Genomic DNA, 25208 nt, shown 5'->3' with positions numbered 1-25208 from the left:
CAACACACTAATGAAAAATCCATCATGGGGACTACTAGAAAGAAACACTTAGGACAAGCAGAGGCCACCTACTCTCCAATCCTCCAGCAATTACTTCACAAGGAACTTTCCCTGAAAGTCTGCAACTGCAAACCTTTCTAACCACTTTCACTCGGCCACAATGACATCCCAGTGTTACATAAACTAAGAAAGACACATTTCTTGCCTTGTTAAGGTTTAGGGTTTGACATGTTTCAATGATCTCAGACCTAGGGGAGGTTAAGAAAGCTGGGGGAGAAGGATGTGCCTTCACAGTTAAAAATGGCTACAATTTTAGGAAGGCTTTCTACCAAAATTAAAATATTCTGCTCACAAATACTTTATATAAACTTTCTTTAGTATTTCAAGAATGCAAAACAAAGTTCATATACAAAGTGTAGTAAAGGCTGGAACAGGTAATAGTATCCTTATAACTCAGACATCTAAAAACTGAACCAAGGACTGTCTTGTTTTATTAAAAGCAACACTATTTTAAGTGAGATATATCTATACACTTCCTCACTTTAAATCTTCTCTTATTCCACAATAAGTAAATTTATCTTTACAAAAAAAATTAGTTAAGCTTTCAAAAGATTTAAACATATCTGGGAATCAAAGCAGTGAAACTCATTTCAATAAACCTTCAAATGTGAGCAACACTTGTTACTGATGAACTGAACAGTCAAATGAGAGAATAGCTTATTAATAGCAACGATTCAAATTTCATCTGAGAAGGTTACAGGGAACTCTTTAAACAAAACTGTTCCTATGTCACTACACCAGCCCTTGATGCCAACCATCCTATGCTTTGTCAGTTATTCTGTGAAAGGCAGACACATTATTTACCTATTCTGCACCCGCACTGTAGGGGCTGGAGTCATACCACACCAGTTTAATTTCTCAAACCACCATTAGCAGAATACTTGTTAACTGGCAGCTACAGTCAGGTATGTTACTGGCTGCAGTAGAGCTAGGCAAGGGTTTTACCCTCTTCTGTTAAAATTTATCACATCTCTCCCTCCTTTCAGCAAACACAACTACACATTTTCACTTGCGACTTCCTCCTGCCCAAAGTTCCCTGCATTCAAAGGAAAAACACAGGAATTGTTCAACCCAGCCTATCTGACAGAACAGAGTTAAGAAGTGGTGCTATTCAGATATTTGAACAAAACAAACAGCTGAAGAGAGCAGCTTCTTAAACCATCTCTGACACTAGCCCTAAGACAGGTAGCATGTCCAAAGGCAGTCTGCTCCTGTTTTAGCAGAACAAAGAAATAACTTAACATGCTAGGTGGTTTTTTAACACTAATTTCATTAGCTCTTTTACGGAACACCACATGCTTGTGACAGATAAATGAGGCACCTTAGAAATGCCAATATCAGGCTGAAATGTTTCCAGGTTGACTCACAAACTTTAGTAACTGCAAATATAGATGTTACAGTGTGGAGAGATTGGAGACTTGGAAACACATTTCAAGCAGAATTTGGCATGAATCTACTGTTATAATGAGTACACATTCCTGTCACCAGCAGAACTAATGTGCTCTAATTTCCTAGAGAATTTCATATTTTGTCTTCTCTTTCCCTTTCTACTACACACTATTTCCACTGGACAAAGAGGAGATAAAGGATGCAGCTGGCTTGGCTTAACAGGCTTCTAATGAGCCTTCAAACCTCCAGAATGAGCAAATTCAAAACTTAGAGGGAAGGACAAAAATGCCATCACATACACAGAATTGCCTTCAGAAACAAAACCAAAATAGGCTTTCAATGTTATTTTATACCAACAAAGACTAAAATGCCTAAAGGTCATTTAGCTTTTAGCTTTCTGCTCCCCTGTTCAAAAGATGAACAACATCAAAACTTCACCTAATTAGTATTCAATAGGAGAGATATTGATCAGCCATATGTGCATTGAGAATGCATCTCATTTTGTGGCTGGCTACAGGACAGTGAAGTGGCTGGAGGAGAAGCCTTATGAGAAGCAGCTGAGAACACTTGGTTTGGTCAGCCTGGAGGAGAATGAGGGGAGACCTCATTGTGATCTTCAACATCTTTGTGAGGGGAAGTGAAGGGGCAGGTACCTGTCCTTCACTCTTGTGACCAGTGACAGGACTCAAGGACATGGCACAAAGCTGAGGCAGGGGAGGTTTGGGTTGGATACCAGGAAAAAGTTTTTCACTCAGAGGGTGGTTGGGCACTGCAGTTCCTCAGGGAAGTGGTCACAGCACCAGCCTGAGCGCCAGTGTTTGGACAATGCTCTCAGGCACACGGTGTGACTTATTGGGGTGACCTGGGCAGGGCCAAAAGTTGGACTCAATGATCCTCATGGGTCCCTTCCAACTCAGCATATTCTACAATTCTATGATTTTCAAAGTTTTACAGCAAAACTTGTTTAAATTGATGTTCTAATATTCATGCACAGAACAAAACAGCAAGAATTTTAATTCCTGTATGTGTGTAAAAAACACACTGACACATTTGTAAATCATTTGTAAAGCATTTGTAAATCTAAACTTGAAAGTATGAACAAAGAAATTTGATAAAAACCAGAAGTATCTCAATAAAGAAGGCTAAAAGAAAGGTTTTTTTCAATGCCATGACTACTTTTTAATTACTTCTGTACACAGTGTAAATTTAGATTTCATTGTGTAACTAAAAGCCCCTTACAGGATGAAAGTCCTGCCTATGTCCTTCTCTCATAACACAAATGCAGGAATACAATGCACTTGGTAATGACAAGTATCCCAACAAGCTCACTGAAGTCACATGGTTAATTTTAACCTTGCCTCTTCAGTAGTGCCCATAAAGCATATCCTGGTGCAATCTTGGGGATATTGTATAACAATATCAGAAAAATAAGGTGCAACACTGAAAAAAGTGTGCTCAATACAGCCAACCTTAAGCATATTATAACTAAGAAAAAGAAGCCCAAGAAGATGAAATACTGCTCTATTTTCTGTAGGCTTTGAACAACCACTTCAAAGAGTTTCCTCTCTTTTTTTCCCCCCATACCTAGGGCTGAACACCTGGACCTCAGATCGTGTAAGATGTTAAAACCTGAAAGATCTTCAGAAAAGAAAACTGAAAAAAAAGAAGAAAGTAGTAAACAAGGGTTTTTAGGAAGAATCACAGGAACTTCTTTATTAATGTACTCAACCTGGTATGAATACAACAGGCAGAAGATATTTTAAGGGAGCATTCATTTAAAAAACGAATAGTTTAACAGTGGTATCACAAAAGAGCAGCATATGAAATAGAAGAACACTAAGATGCAAAAGAGAGAAAAAAAACCTCAAGTCAAAAAATGACTTATACATGTATTTATTATTATCTTATGTATTCTTACAGTTCTTGGAATAGTAGGACTGTTACAAAAAAATAAGAAAAAAAGAAAACCACTGTGATATCTTTGCCGTGTTCTGACAGCACAGTGATCTCAGCTTAAATGAGACCTAGAGAAAGCATTTTGCTTCTCTGAACTTGTGCCAGGATGACAAAACACGCATGGAGTTGAGGGGCACATGAAGTACTGTTCCTCAGCACATTTAATGAGCAGGTTTTCCTCTGTGCTCCCACAACTTCTCAGCCCTCATGGGGGAGAGGTGTCACAAGGCCCACTGACCTAGATTAGCCTGCTGAAGTTCAACACCACGATACCCCACACTTGGCAAAATAAGATTGCATTACAGCACTTCTCAAACATACAGTGTCCAATATCTAGTTACTATTTTCATAATGTAAGGCTGTAAATCATTCAGCTCAGCAGAAATACTTCAGTGTATTGACCTGAAACACTGACTTTAAATGCCTCTTCAGTTCTTTTTGTAACATAACTTCAAATCTCCATCTCTGAATTATATCTTACTTGTAAAGGAATATAAACTATAAATGAAGACATAGTAAGTCTCTAGTTCTTACTTGATCAGCAATGATATATTTAAGAAATAACTCTCCTTTTTAGAAGTTCCCTCATGGATTTGACAAGGAAATGTTTAGAAGTTCATTTTTCAAAGGATAATAGAAGAAATGCTTAAAACAGTTCTCATTTTATGAACCATTAACAGGAAGTATCAAAATGGAACTGATGCTGTAGCTTTTTCAGAATTAATTACCAAGTCACAATTAGGATGGCTCAAAAGGCAGCTATTAGCTATATTTCTGACAAATGCAAAACAAAAACTTACAAGGTAACCTGCAATCATGAACAAAAGCCCCACTTGGGGCTTATTTATACAATAAATGCATTTATTGTACAAATAAACCACAAGTGTGTTCCCAACGCTGTTTAATGATTTTTGTCACAGCCAGGTGATACAAAATTCAAACACAAATGGTAACAGAGACCAAGGAATAAAAATTTATTTCTGACAAATTATAAAGTCTTCACACCTTATTTCTAGAACAAGAATCCATACATGTGGCAATAAGCCATACTATATATAAGCATTATAAGTAACTACAAGACAGAAAGCTACTTCTTTCTGAAAACTCCAAACACACAAACATCCTTTTTCTTTTGAAAAACTGCTGCTTCAATTTTTTAAAAAATAATTGGAGAGTGAGCTTAAAGACCAAATGTTGTCTCAAACACTTTGGTCAGCTGGAAGAAATTTGTTAAGATCTTTGACATTTAGCTTACTATTCTGTAAAATTGTTTTATTTTACTTTTCAGCAACACACATTAAATAAGAATATAAGACATAAGTAATGTGACCTTCAGTTCACATCTCTACAACACATTGAATTCTCGCTCCCACTTCCACTGTAGTGGCAATTCTTGTCATTCCTGATATACTGCAAGGTTCTGTCCTACTACCAGAGTGACAGCAAATCCATCTGTCCTCCTGTCCTCAAGGAAAGGGAGCAAGCAGGCTGGCACAGAGCAGAGGACAGCAGCCTGGCAGCTGACCTGTGGCTCAACAGAAACAAGCATGTCCCCTAGCAAACACAGCTACACAGATGCAGATTCTGGCACTGAAGAGATAATACTTTTCCCAGGGATCTTCAAGTGCTTCTGGGTGAGGGGAAAGGACAAGTGACACAACAGATGTCTCTGAAGTTTGTACATGCCAACATCTGAATCAGGCAATATCATGTACCAGGAACTGTAAAATAAACTACTGAACTGAGGCTTCTTCTCATCTGCTATTTTTAAACATGGACAATTTTAGACAATGAACTGCCGCTCTATAGTAGCAAACAGCCACAAACCTCAAATGGCTTCAGTATCAAAAGCAGGATTTTATAGACCCCTGCACAAAGATGTGAATACACAAACTGCTGTTCCACTGCCCCACAGGTGCAATTAGTGTCAGCAAAGGTCAGGACAAACAGTTAAGTGAACTAAGCATTTCAACCTTCCTCCCATGATTCACACAAACCTATCTACTAGACCATGAAACCAAAAAGAAAAATCACCCATTAAACCATTACTGCCTGCAGAAAATTCAGGCTTCAGAAACAAAGCAATTTCTTTATAATGTCTGCAACTGAAAAGAAATATTCTGAAGACATTGGAACTTTTCACTGGGTAACTTCATTTATTTCAAGTTGGTCTATCATTCCTTCAAGCAGCCTGAAAGGGGCAAATTGACTCTTCAAGTCAAGAGTCTAATTAAATTTGAAATTAATTACAGCAAACGTCTAATTTCAGTCACAGTTAAACCATGTATCTAACTTATTTCACTAACCTAAGAGATGCAGATGTCAGCAAGAACATTTGATACAAATACTTCCTGATGTATATAGAATACATGATGTCAGTGAAAATGACCAAAACAGCTGTGATACCTGGTTGTTTACCCCACACCCAACTCTCAACAATCGATTTGGCCCTGTAAGTGGGCAGTGGAGTCTCTTCTTCATCTTTCTTTTCTTTGTCATTCTGCTCTTCTTTCTTTGATGCAGTTTGGCATTCAGTGCTATCATCTAAAGAAAACAAAAGGGAGGGGGAAAAAAAAGACCAGTTAAGCTACCTTCAAGTCAGGTTGGAATTCAGGTCTAGATTAGAAATATAAAGGTGAAATCCCCAGGCCACAAGCTTACAGAAATGTTGTCTATCATTAAGAGAACATAGTGGGGGAAGTTCTATTTTATCATGTTAACTGTCACAGGTGCTGGGTCTCACGTTACATTTTATAAGACAGCGACCTTGCAATCCAGAAATCACCTCTGTAACCTCCTCAGCATGATGAACATTTAATATAGATACCATCATGTAAGAATTGAAAAGGATTTGCAATACACAGTACTGCAAAGAAGGCACTTGAAGTCAGACTGTGCTCCCAGCTATCTGTATTGCTGTAGCATTTACTTGGTTTTATATTCTGTTTCCAAGAATAAAAAAAGACAGCAATAGCCTATATTTCAAAATCAAGGAGAGCTACACATTGGCATTTACACTACTTTTATGCAGCAGTATGTCAACATCTGTAAAACATCTAGCATCTTAGTAATTACTGGCAAGTACTGAAAATAATACCACCATTTTCTGCCCAAGCAACAAAACATCATGTGAAATCCTTTTGAGACTACTTTCACAAAGTCAGAACACAGACATTAGTCACTTATCTCTGTAATCAAAGGCTGCCTGAAAGTCTCAATTTTCTAAAGAGAGTAGAACTAGACAGCTGGAAGTTTCTCTTTATTTATATTGGGACTAGGGATTTCCATATCCATACCTCCAGTCAGTTCAATGCGTAAGATTGCCTTGCAACTGAGGGACACATGGCCAGTTACTTTCCTCACCCTGACCTTCTTTTCAAACCATACCACTCCAAATTTCTCAAGTCCAGCATTTGAAACTTGCCTGTGAAGAGTTTAGTTCCAGCCTTTTTTACCTGGCTCCTAGAACTGATCAATCCTTCATTCCTATCTGCCAGTCTAGTCCAGAGACTCCCTCCCTAAATGTCCCAGCCACAACATGACAGATAATCACTACTATTTTGTCTTTTTTCCTTTCTCACCCCACGTACCCCACCAAAATAATAGATTTGTACCAGCATATATCAGAAGAAAATAATAAGCAAGAGGTTTACATCAGTAGCCAGACATGGAACATCTGACTGCAGCCTACCTCACACTCATGGAGTGAGATCAAAGGCTCTCATTACCTCAGAATGTACAAAATGCACCTATCACAATGTACAAGAACATTCAACTATTCTTTCCATCTGGCCTAACAGAAAATTAATGCTTAATCTGGCTGAAACTGGATCTGTGATTGCCACTTTGTTAAGTTTTTTTTTAACTGGAGACAATAAGACCTCCCAAAAAAAAGGGTTTTTTGTGCCACCTTAATTACCCAAATTTGAAATTAAAGCACTGTTTCCTGACCTGTAACTGACAGGTGTTTAGGAGATGGAAGATGAAGACTGAAGAGCAGGAGAAAAGGAAAGGAGGCATAATTGCAGTATCAATGATGGAGCTGAGATTGTGGGTCAAGGAAGAGATAGCAAAGTCACTTGAGAACAGGAAAATGAAATTTGGATATACTTCTTGTAAGTGGCAAACAGAGAATCCAACTGTGTCCCTCAAGCCCTGAGGAACAGTCTGTGAGTCACCAGTTTGATAACAATGTCCAAAATGTGATTCAATCCAGCTGTTTCTTTTCAGAGGCACAGGAGAATAACATGAAAAGTACAGAACCCATTATAGACCAAGGACCCTGCTCAGCCCCAGTGGCTCAGAATATTTCCACAGTAACACCATAAATCTCACTGTTTCTCCACTCACCCACACGTCTAGAGATACGCTTTGCAGGGTCTGGAATTTTAGTTAGTGGGTAGAAGGATGCTATGCCAAGACACAATTTACAGGCAGCTGTAGGAGAACTTGTTATGCTTTTCAACAGATCCTTGGCAAAGGATGACAACCAAGGGCTACAAACTTAGTCATTTAATCAAACTCCTCACTGCAAATAGAGAAGATCCCAGTCCAGGTAGGAACTCAAGCTGTGTATGGAATAAAAACAACCCTGGCAGATAAATCCACAGGAGGATTTTTTTTTCAATTGTCTGTATGAACCAGGAAGAGGAGCAATGAGAGAAAAAGTGGGAAGGAAATGAGCTAAAAATCACATTAAAAGACCATGTCAAATTGTTCCACACAGACAGTTCACTAAACTTGCAAAAAAACTACTTGCCACATAACAGAGAAAGCTGGTATCAGTCTAGACTGAAAGCAGCAACACAGACATCATAATTATGGAAGTTCTGTTATGCTTCATGAAAGATTTTTCAGAAAGAGGGGCAGGGAGGAGAAATAGGAGAAATATCTTGAGCAAAACCAGAACAGACCAAAGTAACAAGACACTTTTCAAAACAATGCATTCAAAAATACAATGCAGTGTGTCAGTATGATTTAACTTAATTTTGTGAATATTGTGGAGGAAGCAACATAACATCTCCCTGAAAGACCTTTCCCTTTATTATGTTTTAGTACACACCCTTATACCTCTACACTGAGGCAGGCAGGTACAGCCAGCAGTCAGAACTGAGCAACTGAAGTAACCCTTCTCAGCTAGAAATGAGCTCCCAAACCAAAGCACAGCAGCTCACCATGCCTGCACTATCTTGCACAGCCATGGCTTAATCTGGTATAAACAGAGCATAAAAAGGAAGCACTAAAAATGGAACTTACATTTCATAATCAATGAGGGGAAAAAAACCTGACACTGCATAGTGGCCTCCACCACCTGTTCTAGTATGGTCTTGTGCTGCTCTGAAATGCCAATGAACTCATGTAGTTGGGAATCCCTCCATGGCAAGAGAAGGCCTGCAACAGTTCCCCTACAGATGTTGACAGGGCAAAAAGTCACACAGTGTGCTTTAGAAAAGGGCTGTGTTTTATAACCACCCTAAACCAGTATTTGCTAGTCCCAGATCCAGGAAATATTTCAGCTGCAATATATTTTCTGTCAAAAATCCTTGATGTTTTACACACACACCCATATATATATACACCTACATACACAAAATTGGTATTTGTTATTTGTGAGGGAAAGATATGCTTTACCATTTGCAAACCATACTTATACAGCTCTCTAGGTTAGATGATTATTTCTAATTAGGGTTAGGAGATCAGAATCTTAAGTTTCTTTTCTTCCCTGTATACTATTTTTTAATACATTATTTAATACATTATTGTTTGAATTTACAATAGAGCATTCTACACTTCTGAAGTCAAACTGTCCAACAGAGTGACTACAGACTTCCCTACCCTGCAGAGAGAATATGAAAACCCACAGCTGAGCACTGAATTCTTGAGTCACGGTGTACAGACCACAGCTGGGTCAGGGGAAGCAGAAGAGAAAAGTGCCACTTCTCACTTTTAACAAGTTCTCCCTTACACAAAAAAAAAGAAGGCTCAAAGCAGGAGCCAGCCCACACCCCTACACACTGCTACAGTTTGATTTATAACGTGGTTTGTACAGCAGCCACCATAACCAATTCCCACATGCTGTTATTCTTGTCATAAATATTTTGTTTCTGCCAGCCTCTCTGGAATTGCTTGTGGCATTTGGACTTCATTTAACCTGCTTGCAGGTGCAACACTGCATGAGGTTTGTGTATTTAGAGGCACCAGGCAGAGAAAGCCCAACTTTCAGGAAAGGGGGAACAGAAAAGGAAGCCCACAGTGTTTACAAAAGGCAGGACAGAGGTATGAAGCTGACAATTTTATATTTTTGTTCTGAAACTTAAAACAGCTAAATGAAACAGACTCTTCCACCTATGAAGACTGAGGAATCAAAAATAAATAAAAAATAGCAACCCACAAAAGAGACCTGTGTGTCTTAAAGAGACTGGTATGTCTTAAAATTTTACAGTAACAGTTCTCTAACTTCAAAATTTAGTAAGAATAATATTATTTACTATTTTTTATTATTTTCAGAAGCTGGATTCCAGTATACAAGGTATTAATCTAATCCAAATTTCCTGAGGGCAGCCTGATTGTCTTTGAAATACATGCAATGCTGAAAGTGCACCTGTATTTGGACATCACTACTGTCACAGCTGTGTCCTCAGATGGTACTTGGAAACATACAAACACATTCTGCTGAACACATTTATCAAATATGTTTTTCTTAAAGTGCCATGACTTCAAAACAAAGACCTTATTCCTAACCAAACATTCTTGCGAACAGGAGGGGAAAAAAAAGCACTACTTTTATATTCCTCCTAGAGGGAAAAGGGATGTTTTTTGCTATCAATAGCATGTTCTTCCAGTCTGCTGCCACTGCTAATATCCACTGACAGAATGAAGTGCCTCTTCTGAACAGTCCAGTCAGCATCAACAGAGAGCTATAGCACTAGTGAAGAAATATATTTATATATATATGTGTATATGTGTGTGTGTGTGTGTATAGTGGATGGGCTTAAATCAAAACTTCTTTAAAAAGACTGAATAAAAGGGACTACATACAGCAACCTCTCTTGTTCATCTCCAGATTAGTCAATTTAGCAGCAAACTCTGAATATTGACATTACTCTATATTACTTTTCATATGAAACCACTGGGTTTTATATAAATCTCATTACTTCTGTGTACTTTTCCCTCTTGTCTTGAATTATATTTGCAGATCATTTATGCAAAAAAGTAAGTACCAACTAAACAGACATAAATACTTTAGATTTTCATTTCATGAAACTAAACTTAAGCTGCAAGTTCAGAGGTGTAAACTGACCCTCAGTTTTTCTGGTTCCATGATCAAACATACAACCTGATTGACAGTGACCTAAAATAGCCCTTTTTTTCCCCTCAAGCCTGGTTAGCAAGATAGCTGTATTTTAGAACCCTGTAGGCCAACACAACAGCCTTTATGACAACTAACTTCACTGAAACACAGTTCGTACATTAATCCTAAGAGTTAAGAGCCTGAAAAAGATTTATTTAAATTTCCAAACTACTGCAGTGTTTCAAGAGATATGTAGAAGGACATACACCCTCCAGCTGTGGAAAGGAACAGGTATGATCTGTGCTATGTAAAACTTACACTTAACTCCTCCAGAAGCAAAGACGAGCGAAAGGTGATGTTTTAGTTTTTACCTTTGTTACTCACAATACAAGTCTATCTTAATTGGCACTAAAATAAACTAAATTAATTTTCCCCAAGTCTGTTTTTCCCACAACAGTAACAGGTAAGTGATCTCCCTGGCTTTATCTCAACTCCCAAGCTTTTATATTTTATTCCACCTCCTATGGAGGAGGGGCAGCAGGCAAGGAGCTGGAAGGGTGAGCACCTGGCTAAGGTCAGCCCACCACAATACAGTACTGGAAACAACAAGTGGCAGTCTGCCTTTACCACCACCCCACCATGCACATGAAAAGGCTTTCAAAAGCCTCATCAGAGCTTGGACATTTCAGAGTACCATGAAAGCCTTATTTATACACTGAAGTGTCAGAAACTCTATATTTTTAAATAAATGTTTTCTACAGTCTTCAACACTTTTTGAACCTTCTGAGACATGTACACACTTGCATCTGGCATTAAAAAAATAAATTCTCATAATTGTTCAGAAGTGTCCTAAGGGTGGACAAACATGAAGTCATAGATGATTGACTTAGCACTTCTGGATTTTTATTTTATACTGCTGTCTGTATTTTGCATCAGAAGTGACAGATTGCATTTTCCTAGATGATATTTCAAGGATTATCCTGAAAATTAAAAACAATTATACTTTGATATCTTTCTATAAGCTTTCTCAGAATTACTAAAAGCACTACAGCACCATAATTAACTGAAAATCTCAATTCTCTGCAGCTACTTAGCTATAAAGATATTGGAAGAACAGTTTTCTGTCAAGGACTAGCACAGGTACAACTCTAAAAAGCAACGTGTAAGTATCCAGCACAAAAAGATAATTTTGCAAAGCAAGAAAAAAAAATACATTATATAATTTATATATCTAATAAAATATAGATTATGTATATATATATATATATATATATACATATATATAGTACCCTTCAGTACTACAGATGTTTGTTATCCTTCTTCTACATGAAAGCACAGTGTGTTGAATTGTTTTACCACAACCACCACAACACCTCTATCACAAGCTGTCAGTGAACAGGAAACCATTTCCTACAATTCCTTTAGGAGGTAATACTTCCCTTTATTGCAAAAAGTTTACAATGCCTTTTGTTACTACACATGGAAGTAGCCAGCCCAAAGAACAAACCAACCATTACTCTACCTCCACTCATTTCAGAGCAGCTTTGTAGTAGCCTTCTTGATAAGATCAGCTGTATTTTCACCCAGTGGCAACAATAATACTCCAAAGGGCCAGCAGCATAGGGAAGACAAAAGTTTTCTAACTCTGAAACACTTAGGAGCATAACCTGATTTTTACTACAGCATGCAGCCACTAATAACCTACAAAGCTTATACTCTTGATAAGTAAATGTATAATTCATTCTTCTTTCATAAATTATTTACTGCATCTTACTTCCTGTAAAAATTACCTCTTATAGTCAAAAACACATCCATTCCTCCTATTCTTAAAGAAGGCATACTATAGGTATGAAAAAATTGTCTACATGAGTAATTCAGCATTATTGGTTTGAAATATCATGTCTATTCCACAGTACAATTCAGGAAGTAACAGATGCCAAAAAAATAGTTCACTGTTACCAAAGGCAGTATTTCTACCCATCTCCTCATTTATCTGGGAATTTCACAAATTACTGACAAAACTTATCTGACCATTTGGTGAGTCTATTTCAGCCAGATGAGGAAACAAATATTTTAGTTTTTGACCAGTTTAATTTTCTGTTCAGTATGGAGTTAAAAGAGCACCACTTATGTGGTGAAAGTGAAAAAAAGGCAAGAGCAGAATCACTCCATTCCAGCATTCCCCATTGCAAAACAAAATCCACCCCCACCAAAGTAATCTCTCTAAGCAGATGTATTACTCTGCCACTTGCAATATTTGCAGTGTTATAACTGCTCTCAAGTACACTGGAAAACTTAAAAGAAAAAAAAAAAAACCAAAAAACCCCCCACACACCACACACTACATTCTCAGGCGGATCGTGGACAGTTTTTCAGCTGACCTTTCAGTTACTTGCTGAAGACTGTAAACAAAATTAGAAATAGCAGTATCAGCTTTATCCCATTCCTCAGTCCACTTCCTTTAAACAAAGGCTACAGCTGTAAACACACCAAGCATACCAAACAAAAAGACACTGCCAAGCCTCTCTCATAGTAACATGCCTAGTTATGAAGTTAAATTTCACAAGGCTAGAACAGATTTAAGCCTTCATTTGGAGGCTTGGACATTACCTTTTCATACACTTTTTAGAAATCACTTTCAATTGTATTTAATTCAAAACATTAACACCTGCAAATCATATAGACAGGTGATGATGAACAAAAGTTTTGTGACAGTATGAAAGCTGAAGTCCATTTTCAACACCACAATGAAAGAAAAAAAACGAACAAATTAAAAGAAGTTTAAAATTCATACCTTTTCTTGGAGGTAGTTCACCACTCTGTATTAATTCTGTTCCAGGATATACAATCTCTCCATCTTTTACCATTTCATTCCACAAGCCACACAATCCATCTCGTGTAAAAGCAAGCTGTTAAAAATAATACATTACATACAGTTACACACACTTTTCTCTCAAGGCAACTCAAGCTAACACTAAAAACACATCTGATTTTATACATCATCCCAGAAGAAAGAAAACACATGTACCATCTCACTGGAAATGAGATTTTCTGTGTGTGTGTATGACAAGGATTTAAAAAAATCTTCAGAATCTCTGATTGTCTAGCTATGCTATTTTCAAATTAAAAGTGCAAAATGGTAAATTTTAGGTTCAAGTCCAGAAAAATGAACTTTTTTTGGTGATAAGTTTTCATTAAAGGCATGGACTTTGTCACCCCAGAACTATCCACCCATTCAAGATGACACCAGCTGGGGGGCAGGGAGAGGGTGTGGGGAGTCCTTTTTCTCTTCAGGAAAAGCTATTCAAACAAAGTCAAGCTGCATAAAATCCCAAGACACAGAAGCTCACAGTCCCCTCGCCAACCAGCAGCTGAAGAGCTGGGCATCTTAACCAGAATGATGACATCAAGGCACAGATTTGTAAATGAATTCAGCCAGTTCAATCTGGTCCTGCTGTGCAAAGCATCTCTCACCACCCTCCCTCCTCTTTCCAACTGCTCCAATGCCTCCTCTCCCACCAAGAGCCAGATTATGGAATGGATCAGCCTAAACCCAGCAACACCCAGAGCAAGAGCAAAGGGCTGCTTGAGCCCAGGTCAGCTCCCAATACACTCTGTGCTCAAGAGCACAAATACTGGCAACAGAACATAGACTCTGCTAGCTGGAACCACTCACAAAAGCACTGGCTGTAACACAAGTCTCCTAATGATTTAGGAATTTGGATCTCCCTTGGAGAATCCTAATGAGCAGGACAACTTCTCTTCTATGGATGTTGTTTTTTGCTTTATAAAATGCTGCAGAACAGGTATCTGCATCCCAAGTGAATTCCATAATAACCAGGCTCTAATTCACAGCTATAAAGCATAAGGGAGGAGGGCAGGACACAAAACTGAAAAACAGAGTATTTTCTCCATACCACAGTGGTGCAGTGGACCACATAAAAAAAAAAATAAAAACAAAAACAAAAAATAAACAAAAAAACCCCATAACATCACCAAAAAACCCTTTTAAAAATAAGAAAAGAAAATACAGCACTTGTTGAAGGTTCATTCAGAAGCTTCTTTGTGTTATGTAACTAGCAATCAAATCCAAAGTGTTTTAACAGAGAGGTAATACAAAGATGTGACTTGCAACAACTGCCATAAAATATTTACCACTACATAAAAGTCCACTTGTCTCGAGAAACAGCTCAAAATAAAATCATTACATTGTAATGATTAAGGATTACAGATACTAAGAGACACATCCACCAGCAGGGCAGAGATTTGCTGACCCAGCTCATCCCAGTTAACAGGAATTAAAAGACAAGTTACGTGCTTTCACACCACTGTAACACACTAAATGCCCATAGTAATTTCTTGACTTCATATTGAGAATTTCATATTCACAAATCCACTGCAACACGTATTAATGATCTCCATAATTCTTCCTTCAGCATAAAATATGAGTTGACACATTGTACTTGTCTGTCCCTTACTATTGCCTGACCAGGGGCAGAATCATGCAGTGTGAGCTTGACGTTATTCACCTTATCTGTGACTTATCAGTTGTACAGCACCAGAATCGAACCCTGACCATGCTTTACTGAAAGGTACAGTCCCTGTACTTCAGTGTTACACAGAACAAGGAGATTTTGCAAAGACCTGCTTTGTGTTTTGCTAAGAGCTTTACATTTGGCTTCATTTTTTTAAAATTGGAATAACCTGAAGCTGCATTTCAACAATGAAAAAAATCATTCACCATTAACTGATTTTTTTTATATTTATGAATATTTCAACAATAAATGGTTTTCACTTTTTCCTTCTTTAGATGTGGTCATATACTTTAGTGGGACACCTAGGGAATTTACTTTTCGTAGTTTTTTTCCTGTGTAAAAAAAAGTAAAACAGTTGTTTCAGTGATTTTATTTCATATAGTGGTGATACATTATTTTTTTTATCTTTCACCTGTAAAATGCTAACCTATGGTAAAATACAAGCTTGAAAAATAGTAAGTGAGGCAACCTTCCATATGGGCTGCATAATAAATTATAGTTTTCAGAAATTACAGATCTTTTTCTAATAAACTGTCTTTTTCACACATTTTACTTTACATTCTCAGATCACCTTAGTATGGAAAATCATTCTCACAGCCCATAGAATCTAAATGTCTCCAGGCTTTGAATGCCAGATTCTTCATAATGTAGAACTGCTCTATTTCAGAAAACTTACTTATTACTTTTGAAAGCATTCATATAAAGCAGAATCAGGAACTGTTTTCTCCAACTTCTAATTCTTTTACACAGCACAAAGTTCACTCAACTCTTTCATGCAACTAAAAATTGTAAAAGTAAACAAAATTTCTTTGGCCTTGGATTTGTTTCAAAGTCTTATCAAAGTAATTTTTTCTTGGTATGTTGCAAAAAGATAGAGGAACCACCAAGACTACGGGTCACAGAGTTCCACCTCCCTCTCCGAATACCATAAGCAGCCTTCAGATAAACAATTCTGCCTACTACTTAGGTTGTAGTTAACATTTTGTCAGTAGTATCTGTGTTGGGGGAAGGGAAAAAATGAGACAAGTATGAAAGTAAAGAAACACTGGACTGACTTTACAGCAATAATCAAAGCAACCAACTGAACAGATAATTAAGAAATTGTATTTACAACCAATCCATCTGTCATAACATGGCAACTTAATTTCAGCTGTAACACAATTACTATTAATCTACTCAACATTCAGCAGATATCTAGTATTTGCTATATATATTAGCCAAAAGTGAAAGAAAAGTCTGAGTTTTTAAGTGATAAATTATTTAAGCAAGTTTATTTTCATGATCTCAAAATTACATAATCACAATAGAAAATTTACTGCTCCCTTAAGAGAAATATTTCTTTTAGCCAAGAGAAATGGGGCGGAGTGGTCGATACAAAAGAGGGTCATGCTGACATCCAGAGGGCCCTTGACAAGCTGGAGAAATGGATTGACCTCATGATCCTAAACCTCATGAAGAAGTGCAAAGTCCTACAGCTGGGGAGGAACAGCCTCAGGCATCACTACAGGTCCAGTGTAGGCTCAGTGTGAGAGACATGGACAAAAAGGAGAAAGCCCAGCAAAGAGCCACGAAAATTTTTAAGGGACTGGAACTCCCTTTTTATGAGGAAAGGCAGAGAGAAAGGGTTTGGGAGGAAAGCTCATATATATATATATATATATATATATATATATATATATATATATATATATATATATATATATATATATATATATATATATATATATATATATATATATATATATATATATATATATGTATATGTATATGTATATGTATATATGTGTGTGTGTGTGTGTATGAAATCTGAAGGGAAGGTGTAAAAAAGATGGATCCAGGCTTTGCTCAGTAGTACCCAGGGACAGAACCAAAAGGAATGGGTGTAAACTGAAATGCAGGAGCTTCCCTCTGACCACCAGGAAACACATTTTCCTTGTGAGAGAGAGACCAAGCACTGGCACAAGGTGCCCAGGGAGGTTGTAGATTCCCAAGTTTTGAAGATATGCAGAAGACATTCAAACACAGACCTGGGCACTGGACTCTAGGTGGCTCTTCTTCAACAGGGGAGTTGGACCAGATGACTTCCAAAGGTCCTTCCAATCTCAAACATTTGTGACCCTGTGAAACTTGCAGCTGAAGATAACACTCTTCTGTGTAGTGGAAGAGTGTCTGCTTTAACTTCCCAACCCTGCATTTTTTTCTTCCTACAGTATTTTATGACTTTCTTCCTTTGCTCCCACCGATACCTCTCACATTCAGTCATTCATAATGAGTCCATCACACATCTCAATGTTCAAACTAGAGAACTAAAACTTTGTTCAGAACAAAAAAAAAAAAGAGAGAGAAAAAAGGTACTTCCCTCCACTAAATTATTTGAAGAATCTTCACAAGGCAATTGGTGCTACAGTAAAAGACAAGAAAAACACACTTGGTGTCTTCATTGTTCCTGACATACTGGACATCCAAACACAAGAGCAGCCACTTGTGTTCTGTAAAGTCTCTCTCACTAGATTGCTAAATTATTAGAGGGAAAGATATTCATATGAATCAAGCAATTTCATTTGCAAATGTTTAAAGGGATGAATTTCAACTCAGTAAGTTAACAAATTAAGAATAATGAAGTTTTCACTGAACTTCTGCAACTGACAACAGTATCAGAGATGTGCCCTCAGTAAATCTCCCCCAAGGCCCTGCTTGCCCCATTACACACTTCCTTCCAAAGACCAGGACAAGAGCAGCTCTATACTCCATTACTACTATCCACTGCCTTGTGCCTTGCAACTTTGGCCCATGTTCTTAATCCTCCTACTCATTCCCCAAGCTAAAAATCTCCCTTGTCCTTTCCCATGACATCTACTGACCTCTTCTCAATCCCCATCTCCTACGCATCTCACCTTCTGAAACCCCAAGGCTCTTCCATCATTTGTCACACTTTCTCATCCCCAGACCATGTCATGATCACTTGAAAGCCATATATCTCAACAAATCCACACTTCCCACACAGACCTAAGGCTCAGCCCTGCCCACTTATCCCAAACTAAAAACACAAGGGCCTAAGGAGACTTTAAAGTGAACTTCTACTGTAAACTGGGCTGCCTCCACTCTAATCTTTAGTTAATCTTATCTCTGCAGTAGAACTGTAATTTATTCTGTCTGGTACAACATCTGATTAAGTCCAAGGGGTATCTAGTTTGGTTGCTGACATATGCTGCTGCCAGCCTCCAACAGGGCTGGCAGTGAAATTCCCGTCCACCCCTATCAACTTTAAACAATAAGACCCTGGCATTAACATTTCCTTCCATTTCAAGAAAATTAAATCTTGCAACCATAACTGGGTAAGCTCCTGAGAATTCTCAAAGCACTGCTACAATTTTGCTTTCAGTAAGTTATTTTAAGAATAATCAGCAGCTCTGATTTTGCTTTGAAGTCAACTATTTTAATTAGACAAACTCTATGTAGTACATTAGATTTTGTTATCAAGGTGGTTTCATAAACTTCCCTGCAAAAAGCATAGAAGCCTTCATAAAAGTTAACTTGAACTCAAGAGAAATGAAGCCAGGAAAATAAAATTACCCAAAAGGACAAGGATTGACTTAGGTAGGATTCCTGGTTATATAATTGCGCTGGAAATTTAAGAAACTGACTTCATAACCACAGAACATCAATATGGAATTTAAAATATAAGCTACTTAAATAATCTTCACCTCAGAATTGTCAAGGGTAGTGGAGAATGTGTTCTTCTATTCACTTATTTTTGCATTAGCCACTGGCTGTAATTTAAAAACTACATGAAAAACTTTCATAGCTAGAAAAATACTTAAGTGAAAAACACTTTCAGCCCAGTAGTAGTGAAGAAAATCACAGAAGTAGTCCTTTACTAAGTCTCTCTTCTGTTTTTGCTTTTCTGAATCCATTCAATTTGTGTTTCCTTTTTCATTGTTGTCTTAGTATTTTGTCCTAGCTTCCTTCCTCTCCTGCTGAACGAGGCAGGCCCTGAGACCACAGCTGCTTATCACACCTATGCAGAGCACAGTGCAACATCACTACACCTAAACACAGTGCTCAACAGCTCAGAGAGCAAAATCAAAAGGTTCAGCAGCCCCACATTACTGCAACAGATTTGGGGTTAAACTAGAAACATCCCCATTATAGCAGGGTGCTGGTCTTCCACTTGCTGGAAAAACTAACAGTAAATAGTCACACAGAAAGAAAAATTATGCAATTCCCTATTTTTATACATCTGAAGAATAGCTCTGTCTGAACACAAATATTTGAACCTATGGATTAAATCTAATTTCTCTAACCTATCACACCACATGGAGTGTTTTTCCCTCCATCTGGAAATCACTTATTTAGGAGAGACAGCACTACTTCAGTTTTAAAATAACTTTTAAAAATTGGTATCACAAAGTTCACTTCCTTTAATTACAAAGGAGTCCTCATTTGCAGTTTACTGTAAGAGCTTCCAAATAAGCCCTTCATTTTTTTGATCAGAAAACCAAAGCAAAGAAGATTAACAGGAAACAACAAAATAGAGACAGCAACTTTCACCGACTTCTTGCTTTTAATAGCCAAGACATCATTTCTTTACATAATCTTCTCACAAGTAAAGACACTGATCTGAATGTTGGAAGGTAGGATTTTCAAGAAAATACAAATGATGAATGTAACTTCAAAGGAAGGGTAAAAAGGTTTCAAATTAATGCAACTCTTAAAGGTGGCTATTTAATTTCAAAAAAATTATTTTCATCTCTGTGACAAAAGATAATGACAGAAATAGTCTGCCAAGCATGAATTCAATCAAAACTGATGGAAATACTGCATTTTCCTATTGCAGACAGCTCCTACACCTTGACTGTTGCCTAAAGTTTTTTTCCACACTACAGGAAAATAAAAGTTTTTCCCTCTAACTCCTGCTATTAAGCACAACAGTTCTCCACAGGATCCAGAATAAGCAGCCTAATTAAACTCCATTTGAACACACACATGCATCCCATTAGCTCACAGCAATTCTAGTTTTTAGTTATTCATCCATCACTAATTAAAGGTCTCTGCATAAGATTCTAATTTAGTTGTACAGTACATCTATTTAATCAGAATTATTTTAAGCACAGTTTGATTCCACAAACTGGGTACCTACCTAGGTTTAAGTAAACAATTTTAATCTTCCCTTTTTATAATAAAGGATGTCTTCCTGAGGAACAGTCATTGAAACACAATCTCCCATGACACACAAAGTTTGCTATAAATGTAATGGTTCCTACTAGTAATAGTCATCAATAGGTAGGCCTTTTCAATGCATTAATTCAAATCTAAATAAGTAACTTATAAATTCAAGCAACTGTATTAAGAATGATACATGAAAAAGTGACCTGCACTAAAATCCACCTATTTCATAACTTCACAGGACTATTTCATTAATGATGATGTTATACACATCCTGTTGATATATGTCATAGGAGAACATACTACATATTGTGTACTGATGTTCTCATATTCAGCTGTACTACCCTGATATTTCAGCTGCTGTAACAGTCTGTTTTTACAGATAACAGAGAGTATCCTATTTTGCTCCACCAGGAAATTTAGATTTTTTTAAGTAAAAGAAATGTTTCTGAGCACTTCAAAATTACACTAGTAGCCATAGATCATGCAAATAATTACAAAGTTTTTAAAAAGACATGGAGCAGTTACAGGTTGCATTTGGATCTTTGTGGAGCACTTTGGCTTCCTAAAATAGTATTGTTCGGTTTCAGAAAAAATAACATAAGCAAAAAACATTGTGAAGATGCAGTTCCATTAACATTTCACACCATGTCAGGTAATTGTGCAGGCCAGAAGGTCACTGCTACTACAGAAGGACTTGTGCCTTTGATATTCACTTAAGAGCAGTAATAACATGCTACATCCCACTGCCTCTATCTCACAGCAGTAACATCCCAAAACTGAGTAAGAACATTTAAATTTGGCCTGGACACCAGCTGCAACAGTGATGCACACAGGTGATTAAACACAAGCCATGCTACAATCCACATGTCACTCTTTTCTTATTGTATTAATGCCACAACATAATACTTATTAATGCAAATAGTACTAGAATATTGTGTATTACACTATTCATGCAACATCTTGAGCAAATGCAAAAAAGAATGCAATAATTTTAAGAGAGATTTCATTGGCCTAATCATCAATAACTGCCAGTTATCAAGTCTAAAAAACAAACTCTCTAGCAACACTGACAAAGGAAAAAAGTAAAAAAAGAAAAAACTACTTTGGAGATACTAGGCCACCAAATGAAACCATTTTACTTCCAATCCTAGCAATACACCCCAAATTTTTTAGCAGCAGAATTTATTTTAAAAATTAATCAGTCTCTGTATGCCTCCTAAGGTAATTCCCCAGAATAATTCTGTTTCTACAAGGACTGTCACCTACTCATTCTTGGACTGCTGTACACTGAGAAGTTAAAAATGCAGCTAAAAAGTGAAGAGTTCCAGGGTCCAATTCCAAACAATCTGTAGTCATTTTAATCCTTTCACATAAATTTAGCGTGTCCTCTTCAAACCTCTCATAGTACTGTGTTCACCTTTTCAATTCCTGCTGACAGTCTCTTGAGCACCAATAGGGCTCTTCTACAGCTGAGCCAGTAAAAACAAGCACATTAAGAAATCTACATATTCAGTACACATAGAACTCAAAGGATTAAGACTCAGGATTTATACCCATTAAAAAAAATAACCACACGCAGCTAGGTCATGCTAGCCAACAAGCAGCTAAAATAATCATTCATGTAGTAGAAAAATTCTCCAGAGCCCAAAACCCCTGTCCTTCACAGAAGGCATCTGCCATTTAATACATTAAAAGATGCTACTCAAGATTCACATGCTCAATTTTTTAAAATACTGAACACACGCATCCAATTAAGAGTTCTGTGATGAGGACCTGTGTAATACCAAAAACAGGTAACCTAATAAGAAAATTATATTATACCCAGGAGGCCTGGCTTGTCTTCAGATTCCAGAGAAGTGATGTTTGCATCCAGCACATGACAAATCATTACTGTTCTCTTATTTCATTATTCTCATTATTCTGACTAAAGCTTGATTGGAAGGAAAAAAAAAAAAGAGTACTCTGGCAATTAAGAGTTTAACTTGTTATTACACATAAAGAACATGTGTAAGTAAGAGCATTTATTCATAGAAATATGCTACAAATGCAGATTTTTATTATTAAAAGGAAGTCTTGTAACACATCAACTAAGCTACAGTCTAATAAATCACAAATAATATCATTGCATTTATACACACAACTGAAAATAATCCATGACAACTGAAACCCTCCTATCAAAAGTTTAAATAATTAGGGAAAAAAAAGTGATGTAGAAAAAAAGGCACTACAAAAAAGGAAAAATCTGATATATCACATGAACAGTCACATTTTTCACCCCATATAATAGAAAAGAAAAGAAAGGCAATGCATAGTCAGCAGGTGTTACAAACAAAGGTTGCCACTTTTTCAGATAAATTTCCCTGTATTCAACAATCATTATATACAATATAATGTAATCTAAAAGCCACTCTTCTGAAAACAAAAAAAGTATTTCCCTATTTCTTAATATGCTTGCCTCCAAAATGTTGTATAGCATCTTTATTTACTACATTAGAGAAACATCTGACTTTAGACTGAAACTTTTACTTTGGTAGGAACAAAAGATGAAAATAAAATTAATCTAACCAAATCAAGAGCAAGCCCTGTCATTGCATAGCATTTACATTCAAGACCTACTAAATAATGGAATCTCTTAGGCTATATCTGTCACTTCTGATTCCAATTTATCTTGTTTGATGTAAAATACTGGAGAAAGGCTGCTTTTAAATCACAACTGCATGGGGAAAATCCTTCTCTAACCATCAGAACAACTCAAGCATGTAGACTATCAGCAGGTAATCTGGGATTAAGTCACGAAGACAGAATTTTTAGGAGTTTTTCAGTAGCACTATCATTAACAGTAACAAAAGAATAACACTGGCTGGCCCACCCCAAAAAGAATTTCACAGTTTTGAGTTGAAACTTGGAAAGGTTATTCAAAGTAAGAGATCTATACGCAACATCTGGGTAAAAGAAGGAGAAGACACAAGGACTTAATCTAGTTATTCATTTCACCTACAACAAACATAACTGACCCAAACTACTCTATTTCTCTGTATTTTCCATTTATTTGTAAAACCTGATTTGAGAAAACATATTAATATCCTCCTCCTCCCCACATCACACAACTTTGCTAAATGAAGAAATCTTCTAAGATAAAAGAAAACTTTCATCAAATACTGGTATATTTCAATGAAGACCACTTCCATTTCAACCTTGTACCTTTGACAAAAAACTCAAAAAGGACAAAATTTAAAGGAACCTTCTATTCATAATGCAAACAACTGCAGCAAAATCTAATTTGAATTCTTCAAAATATAAATTACATTTCCATTGCCTTTTGCTTCAGTTCTCCTGTGCATTAAAACTGCCAGCTCATATGCAGGCAAGACATTTAGCAACAGCCTAAATAAGAATTTATAGTTCTAGCAGAAATGCCACATACTCTGCCAGGAGCTTTGACACTCGGCAAAGATAACACACATATGTAGCCCAGCTTGTTTCAAAGCAGAAGGGACTGGACTGAAAATGCAGATCTATTTGCAGATCAAAATAACTTGGTGTTTCTTCAAAGCCACTTATAAATCAGCATACCTGGGAAAACCTATACACTATCTCAAGAGCTGCAATCTTCTACTTGTCAGCTTTTTGGACTAAAAGCATCCTTGAACAGCACCTGAAAGGTCACAATGCAATATGACCAAAGTCCTTACCTGCAAGTCTGTCTTCAACCATTTGGAGTCAAACCTTGCTTGAGCAGACAGACAAAAAGAATCAGAAGACATGTTTCCTTCTTCAGCCTTCTCTCCAGGCTGGCTGAGCAGCCCAACCTGCTACAGAATGAGCGGAGAGAAAGAAAAAATAAAAAAAAAGGACAATCTAGCACATGAAGTAAACCACACAAGGTTATTTTTGTTCAGACTAGGACGGCTTACACTCGATCTTTAAAAATGTATCATGAAGAAGGACCTCGCTCGTTCACATCCCCTGAATTTGCACGGGGAGAGGAACGCGCATTAGGAATACTACCTGAACCCAGAAAAAAGCCTGCACATCCCCTCCCTGTCACACCCGTGGGAAGGAAGCCTCCCTTCTGCTGCGCTGAGCCACACCGAAGGCCTTAACGCTGCCCCTCAGCCCCGCAAGTGGTGCATGAAATAAATAATTGATCGCAGATTACGCAAGCCGCAGGCCAACATAAAGCGATTATCAGGGTCACCCGCACCCCCTCCTCCCCGAGGCCGGGGGCTCCCCCTCTGCCGAGCATCCCACCCCGCGCTCCCGCCCCGCTGTCACCGCCCTGACGGCTCCCACCCGCCGGGGCAGCCCGGGGCCGGGCCGGGGGCTCGGGGAGCGGAGGCAGAGCCCCGCCCGGGCAGGGGTCGCCGCGGGGGCCGGCCCTGCCTCGCCTGCCCCTCCCGCGGCGCTCCCGGGATGCGGAGCGGAGGCCGCGCTCCCCCGCCGCCGCCGCCGCCCCTGCCTCCCGCCGCCCCCGAGCCCGGCGGGGCTGCCGGGGCTCCCACACTCACCAAGCAGCCGCGGCAGCGACGGCGGCAGCGGCGGATCCGGCTCCCGCTGCACCGCCGCCCGCTCGGCCCCGGGTAATCCTCGCCCCTCCTTCCCTCGCCCGCCCACCCCCCACCCCTCCGCCGGCGGAGCCGCTGGCCGATCCCTCCCTCGCTCCGCCGCTACTGGAGACGGGGAGAGTTCGGCCCCCCGTACGCCAGCGGAGCTCCCTGCCAATCGGGAGAGCGGCGGGAGGCGGGACATCCTGTCCCGCAGCGGGGCGGGCAGCGCCACGGGCAGGCGGGCGGAGCCGCGCCGGTAGT

The 25208-nt window shown here is 38.3% G+C and overlaps 1 protein-coding gene across 1 annotated transcript in view; it reads right to left on the bottom strand.

Moving 5' to 3' along the window:
- HERC2 (HECT and RLD domain containing E3 ubiquitin protein ligase 2) overlaps positions 1-24984 on the bottom strand; it is a 104237-nt gene extending 79253 nt beyond the window's left edge. The window contains exons 1-4 of the mRNA XM_066545195.1: positions 24909-24984; positions 24093-24212; positions 13491-13605; positions 5812-5949 (exon numbers count right to left, since the gene is read on the bottom strand). Coding sequence (XP_066401292.1) covers positions 5812-5949; positions 13491-13605; positions 24093-24164 — 325 coding nt within the window. The 5' untranslated portion in view covers positions 24165-24212; positions 24909-24984. The remainder of the gene's footprint in view (positions 1-5811; positions 5950-13490; positions 13606-24092; positions 24213-24908) is intronic.
- Positions 24985-25208: the final 224 nt, after the last annotated feature.

Source organism: Molothrus aeneus, chromosome 2 (assembly GCF_037042795.1).
Source record: "Molothrus aeneus isolate 106 chromosome 2, BPBGC_Maene_1.0, whole genome shotgun sequence".
Classification (NCBI taxonomy): Eukaryota; Metazoa; Chordata; class Aves; order Passeriformes; family Icteridae; genus Molothrus; species Molothrus aeneus.
This window is presented reverse-complemented; position numbering and strand designations above follow the sequence as displayed.